This window comes from Taurulus bubalis (assembly GCF_910589615.1).
Source record: "Taurulus bubalis genome assembly, chromosome: 18".
NCBI classification, from domain to species: Eukaryota; Metazoa; Chordata; class Actinopteri; order Perciformes; family Cottidae; genus Taurulus; species Taurulus bubalis.
Genome location: NC_136606.1, coordinates 9,169,153 through 9,185,977, shown reverse-complemented (window position 1 = coordinate 9,185,977; position 16,825 = coordinate 9,169,153). Strand labels below are relative to the sequence as shown.

The 16,825-nt window shown below is 41.3% G+C and overlaps 1 protein-coding gene across 1 annotated transcript; it reads left to right on the top strand.

The window, feature by feature from the left end:
* Window positions 1–1,935: 1,935 nt before the first annotated feature.
* On the top strand, window positions 1,936–3,186 carry slc35g2b (solute carrier family 35 member G2b; the record flags this gene model as incomplete). The annotated part of the gene is made up of 1 exon (XM_079234098.1): window positions 1,936–3,186. One exon carries the CDS (start codon window positions 1,936–1,938, stop codon window positions 3,184–3,186), a length of 1,251 nt encoding a protein of 416 aa, XP_079090224.1.
* Window positions 3,187–16,825: the final 13,639 nt, after the last annotated feature.

Below are 16,825 nucleotides of genomic sequence, written 5' to 3'. Positions count from 1 at the left end.
CAATCTAGCAGGGGATACACCCTTTTAAACAGGAAACCTATATGTCATGTACAGCTGATGTGGGAGGAAGATGGAGATAAAAGCTTTTATTTCTTTCATCGCAGTGCAATTATTTCAAATTGATAAATCAAATCTTCCTCCTAAATTAGATATGATTTAATCTTATGACCATGATGATGATGAAGATGATGATGATGATGGCTGGCCAACGCACATCCCTTTTCCCTCCTGAGAGATGACGAATGAGCAGGAAGCAGTCTTGGGGAGGAGGATAAGGAGGAGAACCCATAGCCTGTGACAGTGACAGCTTTCCAAGCCCGCTTCAGCTTCATCATCACCATCCTCATCATCATCATCGCACTCAACAGCCGCTTCAGCAGCAGCAGCAGCAGCAGAGAGGCGGCGTCCATCGGCACAGTGGAGAACACATAAGCAGCACGCATCTTCAAGAGGCGCTCCACTCGAAGGGGAAGATGGGGAAATGGCAGTTGGCCAAATGTAAGGATCAAGAGATTAAACAAGGTCTTCATTTATGATACAACCCCGGGTTTATGCATCAATAGGAACTATTCGAACAACAAGAGGTAAGGCGATATTGTGTTTTTCTTACTGCACGCAGATAGCCTACTATGCAGACGCCTCATAGGACCGTTCTTAAAAAATGTCCATTGATAAGCATTTGTCAGAGGTTGGAGGCTCTTTGAACCGAAATTAAAATATATTTTAATAATTAGCATGTCTTGCAATATATTGCGTTTATCAAATTCTAATCGAAGAAGAAATCATGATTTTCGTTCGTGATTTCCTGTCTCAAATTTCTGGAAATAATATTTAATCAAGCCATCCTTAAATTGGCTTAAAGTGCTCACAGCACTTGAGATTTATTTTATTTTTTATTTAAGATGAAATGTTCATTTTTGTATCATTATCCCTCGACTTGACATGATACTACAATCATTTATTATTAGATTAAGTTTTATTCATGTACGTTTCCATAAGGAGGAGCAATTGCATTTAAGAGGAGAGAGAAGGCAAAAAGGAGTATCTATCTGCCCCCTTGTGGTTTTATATGCTGTGTCTTCGGGGATTGACACAATTAATGTAGTTATAATAATATAGAACATATTTTTAAATTGTATTTGTTCCTGATATCTACAGGATTTTTATTTATTTCATACTATATATATACGTGTGTGTGTGTGTGTGTGTGTGTGTGTGTGTGTGTGTGTGTGTGTGTGTGTGTGTGTGTGTGTGTGTGTTGATTGCATTACAACATTCATTTGCTCATTTCACCCTTAAACAAAATCCCATTGCTGTTGTAAGGCAAAAATCCAACATCCCTCACTGCTGAAACAGAAAATGAAACTACGCAGCCCATTTAACCCTTTCACAGTCCTTGTTCCAGGGTTTTGATAATTTATGGTGTGCAACTCCATTCATCTCATAAGTGTCCCATATTCATGCATCGTCCCCTCTGTGGTTTCCCGTTATGTAATTCCATCCCCATCAGACTGCATCAGCCTCAGAGTGTTTGCTGCTTGGCTTATTTGAGCTCACGGGATATTTATAGAAGTACCACAACACAAGTGTAAGGCGGCAGAGTAAAAGGTAAGTGAGATAGGGGTGATACAGTGAGTGAGAGCTTTATCTGTCTGCATGCATGCATGCGTGCATGCATGCGTGCACGTGTGTGTGTGCGTGTGTGTGTGCGCGTGTGTGTGTGTTTGGGGTGGATACTGAGAAAACAAGTTGTGAATTACATTTCTCTCTGTTTCAGAATGCTGTTTTGACTGATTAAGGAAATTAAATCAGACCACAGGGCAAACTGTTATTGATTATTATTTCCAACACATTTTCATCCCAACGAGTCACATGCTAACATTGCAATGATTTGTGTGTCATTTTTCAGATTATACTCCATCAGCATAAGGAAACATGGATGGATCTTCATCCTCGCTGCAGTATGGATCAAAAAAGCGGGTAAAGATTCACCCGAACACAGTGACGGTGAAATATGCCACCCACTTCCCCCAGCCTGGCGATGAAGGGTATGACGATGCACCCTCTTTTGAGGAGTTCGGCGCCTTCGCGGAGGCTAATGTGGGAAAGAAACTGGTGTCGGAGACCAAAGGTAGCAGGACTTTGTTTGGAACCATGGAGACCCAGCCTAAGCAGCCAAGTGTGCAAAAAGACAAGGGGGTTGGGGGCCAGCTGGCCAGCTTCGGAGAGGCGAATGTGCTGGCCTCCAAGGTGACCTGGATGGCTTTGTTTGGGGCAGCAGTGGCTCATGGTTGTGTGGCGCTCATTACTCGTTTAGCAGCCGACCGCTCTAAAGTGCCCTCCCTCGAGCTTCTCTTCATCCGCTCCGTCATCCAGGTGCTGTCTATCCTGGTGGTCTTCTACTACCACGAGGCCCCTTTTGGCCCTAAGGGCTACCGGCTGCGTCTCTTCTTCTACGGTGTGTGCAATGTGATCTCTATCACCTGCGCTTACACCTCTTTTGCTATAGTACCACCCAGTAATGGCACCCTCATGTGGCGTGCCTCTACCACCGTCTTCAGTGCAATACTGGCCTTCCTGTTGCTGGATGAGAGGCTGGGCTACACCGATGTGGTCACGGTGGTGGGAAGCGTGTTCGGTCTATGTCTGGTCATGGTGCCAAATGTGGCAGACGAGGAGAAGTCCAGGCTGGGGTTTTGGAAGGAGGCTTTTGGCTACACAATGACAGTGATGGCTGGTTTGACCGCTGCCCTCTCCATGATCGTCTATAGAGCCATTAAGGAGCGGGTCAGCATGTGGACGGCACTCTTTACCTTCGGCTGGACGGGCACGGTGTGGGGGGCCTCCACCATGTTCGTCATGCAGGAGCCCATCATTCCTCTGGATGCAGAGACCTGGGGCTATTTGATTGGGATCTGCATCTGCTCCACTGTGGCGTTCCTCGGAGTCTACTACGCTCTAAACAAGTTTCATCCAGCCTTAGTTAGTACAGTGCAGCACCTAGAGATCGTGGTGGCCATGTTCCTCCAGCTCATTGTTCTGAGGATGATCCCGTCTGTCTACGACATCATCGGAGGCCTGGTCATCATGGTCAGCGTGTTCACCCTGACGGGAGTCAAGCTGTACAGGGTGAGCAGGGCCATTCGGCAGGATTATCAAGAGATCCTAGACTCACCCATCAAATGAGTTTTGATATGTCAGTCTATTTGTTTACAATGTTGCTTGGTTGTGCAATTTAAAGAATGTCTGGATCTCCATCTAATGATTTTGTATTGCTGTGTTGTTGGAAGGGTGCCAGTTGTGTAACTAATGTCTTAATATTTGTGTGTGAAATAAAAGACAAATGTAAGATGGTGACTATGTCCCCCTGATAGCTTTAATGTTTTGTGTCCAAGACCAAAATGTCAGAAGAAAAAGAAGAAGAAGAAAAAAAAAAAAGAGCCAGTTTCATTTTTGTGATTTAATTTTGCTCCAACATTCTGAACCATATTGAATCTGGTCTTGTGAGTGGCGGTGTAAGATGCTCATTTTAATGATATGCACCTTTTATAGTAATACCATCAACAAGGTGTGGTGTATCCCTCTATTGTCACACTGCCACAGTTGTCACACTGTGTAAATGTCAGCCCAGAAGTCATTCATACTACATACTGGGCTACAGGAATGAAAGAATAAAAATAAATACCATCCATGTTTCATAAAATAACTGGTATTGCTTTTCTTAGCCTTATTCTGTTGCTTGCCAAGATATGTAATGTTCTCAAATAGAATGAGGAAACAGCATATGAACAGGGGTGGGTATATGGTTTATTGAAAATCTAACCTTATGTTCTGCCCAAGCTATACCTTTCAGTGCTTTCTCTCTGCCTGTCACGTAAGTTCTGGCACCAGCAGCCACTTGATATTTAACACCAGTGATTACATCCCTGGGCGCTGCTTCTGTTTACTTTCAGACGTAAATCAAACTAATGCCCAGAGGCAGGTGCACTGAATTGAATTACTCCCCTTTAACAACATGAGACCATCAGAGTTGTTTTTCTAGTGGACAATTCAGTGGTTCACCAGTAATATCCTTTCTCTGTATAGAGAACCAAGCCGAGGCAGTCCGCCTCTGTGATTTCCCCAAGACAAAGCAACAGTGATGGAGTGAGATAAAGACATAATGATGATGCAGGGCAGATGAAAGTGGACACGTTGCGGTTCAAAACTGACACACCAGGGATGTTTCACAAAGAGCCCAGCAGGTGGCATTCACAACCCACTCCATCACTTAGTCAGAGTTAGCTGGAGTGGAACGTTACAGTAAATCATGATGGTGGTAGTTATCCACTGGTTAATAAGTATTAGCTAAGGACAGTTATTAAATCAAAACAACTCAAACACATGACATCACACACTTCGAACACACCCTGCGTATTTAGTGAGCAGAAGTAGAATTATTGGACAACTTCATGACCTGATAAAGGGTTATAACTGTATGACACTTTGTTGAATGTTTATCATGTTTCTATTTAAATAATCAGCATTGTGGTTATAACCACACACAAAGCAGAAGTGTTGCTCACAATAAATCATTCTGTGATGATACTCTACTATCACTAAAATGATAAACAAGCTCAATTAGTTTACAACCAAAAATTGAAGAACAATCATAAACACATAACAATGAGAAATTGTCTTTGCCTGCCATGTCACATTTTCTTTTAAAACACTCTGGTCCACAACAAAAGTTTATTTATCCAACTAAAACATGTGAATAAACTGAGATAAAGTGGGGTTTGTCTCCATTATGTGTGTTGTATCATTGGCTTGTTTTGAGATGGGATTTGGGTGAAAGCAGAATACATGTAGAGCAGGCCCATCTGTTTGAGCAGGAAACAGATTGCATCCTGCAGCATGCTGCACAACCTTCCAAATTACTCTGCAACCCGCTTCAGCACAGGCATGTTTATTAGAGGTTTCATTTCCCAGGAGAGACCTAAATGGAATTATATGATGAGTTATTGTGTGTATGTGTGTGAGTGCCTTTATTAATGCTGCACAGTAGATGACTAATCATTTTTTTGGATGAAAGGCTCAAAAACACTAGGGCTTTTTAACTATTAAATGTATATATATATATATATATATATATATATATATATATATATATATATATATATATATATATATATATATATATATATATATATATATATATATATATATATATATATATATATATATATATATATCCATCCATCCATCCATCATACAAAGCTTATTAAAGTACATATTACCAGCTGCAGCCAACATTTAGGAAACATTTTTAAATTCTGAAAATAAGGTGCGATCACTTTTTATGTGAGCTGATTGTCGACAGCTTTTTATTTATCAAAAATCACTTTCACTAAATCATACAGGATGGGACTCAGCCTAAAGCACATTTACAAAGTTTTCACTCAAATAGAAATTACAAATTCACCAGAACTGAAATATTAAGGAATGCCACTTTAAGCATAAAGCTACATCTGTATATCTCTCTTTTCATAGGCGTTTCATTTACAGTAGGGATTAGGTTGACTTTTTAGCCTCTCAGAGCGAAAATCATGACGGATGCTAATGGTAATGTAGAACATCAGGAGCTGCAGTGCGTATGGAGTGACAGCGCTGCGGTCCAATCACCGCAGAGTCGATTTCTCCACAGCCAATCGGACGCAGGTGGGCGGAACCTGGAATCCGAACAGCTTGTGAGGCTGCTGTTAGCTAGCCTAGCTTTGCTACCCAGCAATGACATGCTTTGATATAGAAATGCTATTCCAACGGGGCACATCGTCTCATCGGCTAGGCTAGCTGGTCGGAGAAAAAAAATAACTGGCCGCTAGCGAGGATTCTCGTTATCATTTGCGTGACGCTCCCAGACATTGAATATTTCTTAAAGGAGAGAAGAAGAGGTGGTCATCAGCAAGCAGGTAAGACACGGTGTGATTGTGAGCTGACGGTGAAGGGACCACACTACCGTTTCTCACGAGAGCTAGGTTAACCGTTACAGGCTAGCTCCTGCTATCCTCGGGTTCACCGAGTAACGTTTTAAGTCACGTCGGCTAACAGCTAACCGTTAACCGTAACCCAGACACAAAAAACAGCCTGTCCCTGCCAACATGGCCAACGTACGGTCACCCAGCTGGCTGGCTGGTGGTTTCGCTGTAACCGAGATATTTGTCACCGTTACGGGCATTTTGGTGAGATTGCTTTGCCAGGATAACGCTCGCCAAGTTAGATAGCGCGGTACACTTTTTCAAGCTTAAGTTACGAGATAAAAAAAAGCACAGATAACACTGCGGCACAAGCTTCTTCAGTGGAGCTTCTCTTTATTTCGTGCTGGCACCACGTTGACGCTTTTATTTCTGAGATTGTAAACGGGGAGGACGCCTCAACGGTGGCCACAGCAAACGGTTCACGTAGCATCTCCCAATTTACTGCAGCCTCTGAGTCCCATTGTTTATATTCTTTTATTTAACGTTAAGTAATGCTCGAGTTTAAGTTGCTGTGCAGTGATTGAACCCAGCTTGGTCATTGTCACGATGGAGGCATTCCCTATAATTCACTTATGATTCCCTGTAACGTTGCTCTTGTTGCCTGTGCTTGTGGCGTTACACTCAGCCTCTTATTTGCCTACTGGTATGGCATTTGGATAATTAATTTCAATTAGGGATTGCTCTCATTGCTCATTTATCTATATATTTATTTTTGCCAATTCATTGAGTAATAATTTGGCTTATGACGTGAAAGATGTCCCCAGTTTACCAGACTGATGGCTTAAGATATCTTGTTTTGGCTGAACTGTCCAACACTCAAATGTATTATGTTTACAACGGTATAAACCAGAGAAAACCTAGCACATCTTAACATTGGAGAAGCTGGCACCAGGGAATATATTTTTAAGTGCTAAATGAGTTAATATTCTGTCAATGGACACAGTCAGCTTCCAATTCAAAAACAGGAGCTGACAACTGCATACTAGAATAAACATGTCTGTTAAATTTCATCTACCTAGGGAGCCAATTAATATGTAGGCAAATGCACTGTGCAAGTGAAACCATTTCTGTTTCGGAGCAAAATGTTAGATAATTGCTCCCTTTGCATAGCTCCTAACATTGTAGCTACCTCACACAACCAAAGCCAGACTAAATGTCACGCTTCAGCGGCACAATGGGCGATAAGGCTGTATAGTTGTTGGCAAGCTCGTGTGTTTGTGTGGCCTGTTACAATACTTGTTCAACAGTGCTGTGAAACCAATCTGGAGATTAATATGGCTTGAGTGTTTCATCTCACAGATATTAATTTTGAGATATGTGGTGAGTTAGATGTGCATGATTTAAGGGTGTAGCATGTGTGTCTTTCCAAACGCCAAGGGGTTTCTTTGCAGCTGCTGAATAGTATAGTTTCTGTAATTATTGTCACACAGACAGGCCTCTTCACAGTCTCTCATTAAGGTTTCAGGGAGGTGAGAGGGGGGGAGAGACATTTGGCCTGCCGTTGCTCTGTTCTCAGAGGGAGGATAGGTGATGTTCGTAGGGAGAAAGATGGCGGAGACCTGCTAACTACCACAATTTGCTTGAAGGCTGATATATTCTCTTGAGAATTGAGGCTAATTTGTAAGTAACATGAAAATGGCTATTAGGAGACTCAAAGAGACCGTTTGCGTCCATCCAATGCCAGGTCATGCAGTCCTTGCATGCATGCTTTCAGTATTCAGCTATGCATGTTGATACTACAGTGATGTGGCCCTCTTTACTTAATGTGTCATATTTATAGCTCCCGTTGACTCAGATACCCTCTGACAATGCTTTTTCCTTGATGTTATGACAGTATAATCTTATGGATATGCGATGGAGCGGTCCCTTTCCTGCCCCTGCCTCTTTCTCAGTGCCTGCTATGTGCTACCAGTAGCCTCAAGCAGCCAAATCTGTGTCCTCACAGCCTCGGGGAAAATACCAACTGTGCAATTTTGTGATAGCCAAAAATGTAATGTGGCTGAAAATTCCCCTGGTCAGATGACAAGCTCAGGAATCTAATGTATTAAGTGGCTTTAGGTTTCTATTGAAGTTGAGAAGTATGGGATTTTTTTCTTCTTTTTGTAACTGCGTCGCTTCTCTTTTGTTATAAGTTATTGCATATGCTCTCTTCCATTTCCTCTTTTTTATTTTTTCCCCAATTGCACCTTTTTCTGTCTGACATGGTTCACTCTGACTGCTCATGCATGTAGGTATGTTTGCGCAGTCAATAAGAAAGGTACATTCTGTGTGTTAACCACGGTCACATTGAGTAGATCGAGTTGACTCGAGAACACAAACAAGCTCTGCTCAACTATTACAGCACACTAAAGCAAAGCTATCAAACCCTGCACAGTTGTTGGCGTTTGTTGTTATGACATTTCTCCTCACTTCTGCAAAACTTTACGGTCTAGGTTATGTGCGGTTAGAATATCTGCTATCATTTCTCATATGGAGTGAGTGATTTGACTTACTCATGTCGGAGGAAAAAAGTGTGCAGTTTCAATATGGTTTGGTGTTTTCTTTTTGAGGGTTTGGCAGTGTGAAAAAGAGTGCAACTGCACTCATGTATGTATGTATGTATATATATATATATATATATATATATATATATATATATATATATATATATATATATATATCTCTATCCATCCATCCATCCATCATACAAAGCTTATTAAAGTACATATTACCAGCTGCAGCCAACATTTAGGAAACATTTTTAAATTCTGAAAATAAGGTGCGATCACTTTTTATGTGAGCTGATTGTCGACAGCTTTTTATTTATCAAAAATCACTTTCACTAAATCATACAGGATGGGACTCAGCCTAAAGCACATTTACAAAGTTTTCACTCAAATAGAAATTACAAATTCACCAGAACTGAAATATTAAGGAATGCCACTCTAAGCATAAAGCTACATCTGTATATCTCTCTTTTCATAGGCGTTTCATTTACAGTAGGGATTAGGTTGACTTTTTAGCCTCTCAGAGCGAAAATCATGACGGATGCTAATGGTAATGTAAAACATCAGGAGCTGCAGTGCGTATGGAGTGACAGCGCCGCTAACTACAGCTCTCATTGTGATGACAGAATTGGTTGTGAATCCATGACGAAAAATACAATGATGTCAAAATGTTTCGTTTGAAGTGTACATTTCTTTATTGACGAGAGGACAGTTTAGAGGCACAGGTACATCTTTGTAAACCGACACATGAAGGGCTAGTAACGATGGCATCACTGCTAACGGAACAAAGGTTATGTTAAAGGTTATATATACATTATGATGCATTCAGGCTCTGTTCAGTGAAAAGGACTATTGGGTGAAGGTAAATTATAACATTATTATAATGTGTTCAAATGTACACATTTATGTAAAACTTGAATAACTTAAGTTGTTTGAAGGAGATGTTTTTACAACAATAAATAGATTTTAGGTAGGGTATTATGATGATAAGATTTGTTTTAATTTGTAAAACTACAATCTTTTTTTTTTCCTTACTTTAATAGTGGGTTTTTATGAAGAACCAAAAACATTTTTAACTATTGTTCTTGGAAACCTTAAAGCTTCCGCTTAATTTTAGTCTGACAATTTTAAGTCTTTTGTTTTTATGTGTTGCCACTTGCCACGGCAGTGGTTTTGTTTGTGTGGAAGCTCTAAATGAGAAAAGAAAATAATACAATGTGATGAAATACGGTATGGTTATTGAAATCTATTTCTTAATAAAATTGATAATTGTAACAATTACCGTCGTGTTACCGTGGTATAAAATTGCGTACCGTGAAAGACTACTTTGGTCATATTGCTGTATGTATGCTGTTTCTCAGTCGGGCAGCACAGAGGTGAGGATGAGTGGCAAATGTTGTTTGTCTCATCTCGCCTATCAAACATCTTGTTGATTTTTTTTCCAGACCCCAGATTTTTTGTGGCATCACCATGCAATCTGGAATGCCTCCCGCTCTCAAGACGCTCTCGCAAGTTCCAACACGTGGCCCTCCCAGACTTCTGTCCTAAGTGGCTTGTTTAGTCCTATTGTGACAGCACCCTAGGGCTCATATTTGCCAGGATGTTCGAAGACTTAAGAGGAAGCCAGTGTATCCATTTCATCTCTCCGACACAGGTTGCTGGGTATTATTATCTTGCGGTTTACAAATGATCTGCCTTTTCGACTAAAACAATACCTTTTTCCAGAAGACTGCAGTTGCAGCAGGTGTACGGCTACAGTACATTGCAGGGCCAGATCATCTCTTTTACTGACTCCTTAATGCTCCTAGTAGTTCAAGTTCCCTGACACCGCACAAAACCAAACCACAAAGATGTATTGTACTGTAGTACTTGATGTTAGGAATCCTCCTGCTTTGTAAACTTAGATTGGTCATTGGGGAAACCCCCTGGAGCTCTCAGAGTTGGTGATGTAACCTGAAGGTTTATTTTGCTGTTGCCTTGATCCCAGGTTGCTTGGATGTGGCCATCATTGGACCTAGCTATAAGCAAACAGGCCACCCAGAACAACAACTGGCAACTCCAGCAACTAGCAGGGCGTGGATGCGGATGTATAGGCTCTGCTGATGTACGTGGGGTCTGAGGAAATGGATCCTTTCTTACATGGAGGTATTTTGTTCGGGTGTGTATTTACTAACAGAGAAGACGTTAGTGTGTTCTTGTTAGCAGGCTGCTGCGAATTCTAGTAGACTACATGAAACTCATTTAGTGTAAATACTGGAAGGTAATAATTAGATTGTGTGCGCCTGCTTCATTTTGACTTATTTAGCAAAAACGAATGCAGTGACCTTATTTATAGCCTGTTCTAAAACATGTTTCCTGCAAGCACTTTGGTTATGTCATTTCTTGTGGTGTGTGATTGCGGTACTTTGATTAGGCTTTTTTAAGGGTCGATACAGATCACTGATTTACTTAGTTGTGAAGATCAGTCTTTTTTCTCCCAGCAAGCATTGTATAAGAGACTCCGTGAAGCCACTGTTTTTGTCTCATGTTTGTGTCATCCCTTTTAATTTGAGTTGGTCTCACCATTCCAAAATACAGGATACAAAAAAGGACATCTCGTCCTGTTTTCAAGCCACAAAATCAGCAAGTCAGTTTACCAATGCCATTTCTCTGTGGGCTAGAGAGTAGCATCCAGCCTCATGCCTCGTGAAAATAGGGAAGTGAAAACACTTTTCAGTTATGCTTGTGTAGTTTCCTTATTTATTACGATGATTGTCAAATTTAGCAACAGATATGTTATGATTGGTTGTGCAATCTATCAGAATATGGGTGTTTGATAAAAGATTGATACTATATATTTGAATAGTCTGTGTTTACAGTTCAGTACTTCCAGCTCTAGAGAAATAAATAAGGTAGTACGGTATATTGTTTGGATGAGATTCCTCTAACCTGCATAAATACTGCCGCTACTGTCAAAGTGACCGTTCTAGATTTTGCGTGAGACATTTTGTGGCTGAATTGCAATACAGCATATTTCAAATGGATGCATCTGTGTACCCTTCTTACAGATTTGTTTTGACCGTAGAGCAAGCCTTTTGTTGTGAAATTGGCCGAAAAGAAAGCTTTAAACTTTCGGTGTTCATTGTTGATATGAGAGAAAACCTCTGGCAATTCTCAAAAGACATGAACCAGTCTATTTTAGGCCATTCCCAACTGCTGAGGGTGATCCTGAGGGGTGGATAACCAAATGTTTTCACACAGTCTTGAGCCTATAGGCTTAGCCCAAAACACTAGAGACCTGGCTGTCCTTAATTCAGTTTTAATATGATACTGGAATAATACAGTTTTGTTGGGGAACATCATATTTTCTTCCAGCAACTCCAGTGTTCAAGTTTAAATTGGTTCTCAACTCTCTTAATTGAGATGCATTACATGCATCAATGCAAGGCAAAGATAAGTTATCTGAACTCAGAGGTCAAACCTGCACTCTGTCAGATTGCATCACTTTCCCATCATCCGGTCACCCTTGTGTCCACACTTCCTGTCTCACAGCTGGCCTGCCAAGTCTCCCATGACCCTTTGCTGCTATGCTTCTGTTTTGTTTTGAGAGAATCTAGGACAGCTGGGATGAGTTGCAGTCTCATGGGCTTTAGTCGCTGTGGCTCGATGTGAAAAAGAGCACGGCGCATATTCGTCAGTCCGTCACCGTCCGATTGTGAAGCCAGACCTGCCGTGTGGCCAAAATGTGAGTTTTGGTGTAAGTTGGCGGAAGTGCAACCGTGCCAGAGGGGCTGAGTGAGCAGCGAGCATACAGAGCACATTCCAGAAGGCAGCAGAGGCTGTGATTTTAGCAGGCTGTCACAGGGATTAGGTTACTCTGTCTGCCTCTGTGAGCTCATGCTGTTGCTGTCTCAGTGCCTCAGCAATCCTGTCGAGTAGTGGTACTATTTGCTCCTACAGGGAAGAGAGACACAGATCCATAATTCCTCTCAGGCTTGTTTAGATTATGAGGTATCCAGTTGTTGTGACTTCATTTTTACAAAGAACCTCTGGTTTAAGTCAGAACCATTCACTGAAAATCCTTGAGGGACACTAATACCATTCCGGTTCTTTCCCTCTTATGCATATCTCTGGTGTTGTATCCTCAAATCGTATATATTACAGCGCAGGCCACTGGGTGTGCTCTTTGACTAGATCTACACTTTTCCTACAAAGACACAATGGGTTGTGGCAGCAACTGTAGTCTGCAGGATGTGGTCGGCTCGTGTCAGTGTTGTTTCATAGTAACATCGCAAAGTTGCAAACTGCATCTCGATTACACCACAGTTGTTGTGGTGTGTGGCTCGCAGTGCTACTTAGGCCTCTTTACATTTTATTGACTAGCAAAAAGGTATTTTCTACCCTAAACCTTTTTGTTTCACTAATAAAGATAACGGAGCCATATTTGGGTAAGTGGTCTTTTGCTGATGGGAAACAGTTGTGACCAGTGTTGGCACTCTTGAGAACATGAGTGGATGACTGATAGTAACACTGGTGGTGCTGTCACTGGCTCACAACTGGTGGTAGATAGGGTATGGTAGTAGATAAGCTGGGCCCACTCTATCAGCTTGGCATTAGTAGTTAACAGTTAGCTATTAGGGCAAATAGTTTTAAGCCTCAGCTTCATTCTAAACGTTGACATTCAGATTCTATGCAGCACTTGTATTCATTAAAGGTAATTGATAGAAGAAAAACCTCATTTATTCCAATGAATATTTTTATTCAGATTGAGGATTTTATTCAAGGTTATTTTCATTCAAAGCTTCAATCATAACCTTAATAGAAGCTTTGAATGTAAAAAAGTACATTCAGTACAGCCATATTAACAGTACTATTTGTAAGACACAAGTAGGCCCATTTGTTAACGTCTTCTGTCATGTAGTATTATCACTGTACATAGAGTTCAATCTCCAGTGAATTAAAGTTTTTATTTTTTTTGTAGCATCGACCTGTTTTTTTTAGGTAAACGATTAAAAAGGACTCAAATTATGTTTATTCAAATAACAGAAACGTAATCACCAATGATCATCAATTGTCATTTTATTAAGCAAAAAAGACGAACATATTTTTGTTCCAACTTCCCAAATATGAGGCGTTGCTGATTGATTTATCTTATTCATTTAATTGTAATCAGTATGTGGGCTCATTTCCCGTGTTATATGCGCTGTAATGACGTCTGCTGATAAGATAGTATGAATGCTTTCTGCTGCTGAACCTCTGGAAAGCTCTTATTGTGAAGCAGCTACAGGAATTACCACCTCCAATTGCTGTCATTTATTGTCCAGTTAAAAACTAAATATCAAGATGGGGACATTCTTTTGGTCCTTTTTCTGTTTGCATATTACAAGGCAGGCATAGTAGAAGTTGCAGCCACAGTTAGCTGGGAAACCCCTGAAGTTACCACTGCCACCAGATCTGACCACCTGTCTACCATTCCATGTGGTCTGGTCGCCCTTGTTGACGGCCACAGAGCTCGTGCATACAGATCCTGTTTTTGCTTTATGTCTGGTACCCAAGTTATTTTCAGAATTGTCTTGCTTGCATCTATCTACACAGTTATGCACTACATACTGTATTGGATTTATGTATTGTATGGGCTCCAAGAGTGTAAATAGTTTGAATTGGAAACTGCTCATGCTGCTCTCTTGACCAGGACTCCCTCGAAGAAGAGCTCTTGTATCTCAATGGGATCTCAAACCATTCCTGAATCCTAAATCAGCAAACCAACTTATGGCAGGGAGATAGCCCCATACTTGTCTAGGTCCCACCGTGGTCTGTTTTCTGGTTCATAAAATGCTGCTAAAAATGTAATTCTGTGATGTTTGTTTAAATGGTAAAAATTGTTTGATTTTAAGAGAAGCATTGATTATGTATGAGAAAGAAAGTTAAAAGCGATTGGAAGCTGACAAGTTATTAGATTTAGGTCAGACTAGCTGAACTTGGCTCATTTTTTTTTATTGAATGTACACTGTCGTGTTGGTGATGGATGGGCTACCTGTTAATTCTGCCAGGCAGCAGGGTAAATGGAGCTCCACTGTGTATATGACACCATTTGAGAAGTTTGACCTATCTGACCTTGTGTTTAGTGCTTGGGAATAGCGAGCGGCCCTGGCTCAGTCTGCAGCTGCGCGATTAGCTCAGAGCATCTGTCGCCCAACTTTTTGATCCTCCCTCACATCTGCAGTATCGTAAGTCACTGCGGTGTCGATGTGCTCTTAGTGCGCAGCCACCCTAGATGTGGGGGGGACTTCTAGAAAGTCAGATTGGGATGCAGAGAAAATGGGAGGTAGGTGGGAAGGGTTAGTCCTACATGGATGCTTTATTCATGCACAGAGAGAGTTGAAAATGAAAGATAGCAAGGGAGGGATGTTGTAAATGGAGAAGGAGCACATGCATACAAACTTGTCAGCCTCTTTGGCAGACAGTTATCCAGCCCAGCCCAGGGAGTGGAGGGATTGTTGCCTTTTGTCTTTGTGAAAGAGGCAGCACTCGAGGAAAGTACATCAGCTCTTTTAGTTTTGTGTCAACATGTCTCCCAGTGTTCATTAATTTCATTAGATGTGGAAAAGAAGCAGGCAATAACATGCAATGCGATAAAACCAAACTATACACCCTAATATTTTTTGGTGAGCAAAGTAAAAAAAACACCCAACATAGGGGGGTGGGGGATAGCCCAGGAAATACCCCTTCAAAACTGTTGGGGTCTTTCTATTGCATTTTAGCTTTCGACTCTTATCATGGTCTTATTGTCATTTCTGAAATGATGAACCATCTCAACATCTTGACTAAGTATAAGTAACGCTCTTCTCAGCTCTTAGCCTGTACTTATTTGCTGTTGATTTTACTCCTCTTGGCTAATCACGCTGAAAGTTTAGCTTGGGTCCTTATGTTTGCCTAAGATCAGGTTCTGGGTCTATCTCAAGGCCAGCTGGAGCTGAAACCCATACACTGCTGCTTCAAATACAAAAACCAAGAGCTCTCAATCAATGAGGTCAGTGTCTGGTCCCTGAAGTCAGTCAGGGTGGGGTTGGGTGGGGGAGAAGAAGGTGAAACTCCTTCCACTCCCATGACATCAGGGCAGCTAAGCACTAAGCAGCCGCTCCAGAAGTACCCCCCTCCTCAAGTGCTGCAGTATTAACCTAAGCGTAGATGTGCTGCTGGCTACATGGGTCATAAGACCGGTTGTTGTGAATGTGGTTATTGTTGAGCACAAACAAGTTTTGATTGTGGATCTGCACTCCCAAATCACAATTTGAAAATGCCCGAGGAACTTGAAAGTTCTTGTGATAAGCAACGTTGCAAACAATAGAGCCCTGCTTGTAATGCGGTTCGCATAATCACAGCATTTGCATAGGCTGCACATACAGGAATATTTATTGGCCTTATCCTACATCATTTGTGCTCAGTGAGAGCTTCACTCCCTGACGTAGCCACACTGCTGACTCACAGTGCCCCTCTTCTTTACTTCCCTATTACAGTAATCTTTGCCATCCTTCTGGCTCACAGATTCATGCTTGATTCCTCACACAGTAGACAATCGTTGGACCACTTCTGGGAGGAAATAATCGTCCCCTCTGTAAATTTATGAAGAATGTGGATACGAAGAAATTGGCTCTATCCTCTCTGGCAGCTGTCAGTGTTGAAGACTGAAAAGAATAGTCATTTACATCTGTTATTTCAACAGTACAATTGGTAGGGGGGAAATTACGTCTGAGGAGACTAAACTGTGGAAATGGTAGCTGGCATTTCTTCAGGGCTAGCTGGTATATTTGCATAACACTGTCCATAGCTTGACATGCAAATATCATTACCACTTCCAGAGTGGCCATCAAGTCACCTAAACAATAATACAGATACAAATTTGAGAGACACTTTTAAAAAGAGTTTGTTTGTAATCCTCCTGCATTGTCTCTGTTTTATTTCTAGGTCTACAGAGAAGTATCAGAGCCCTTGAAGTTGTCAGCTTTGATGCAGTACAGGTACAACCATCTATATTCAAACACAGTTTCTAAATTTACTTTTGGTGTGTCTCTTACCTAAGCATTGTGTCTGGAGCAAACGGCACACAGATAGGTGAGATATGTCAGTTCAGATGGAGGTTTTGCAGTTAATTTCTTAGTTATTTTTATGTAATTAAATGCATGTTGACTTGTCATATTGAAACGGAACAAGAAAATACTAGTCAGCATTGCCCACCACCTACACTTTCCTGAAGGAAACCATGTCTTCTTTTACAACAACAGAAACTGTGCCATCATGTTGCCCTCATCATTCTTGTGGTAGAAATTGAGGCTAACTCTATCG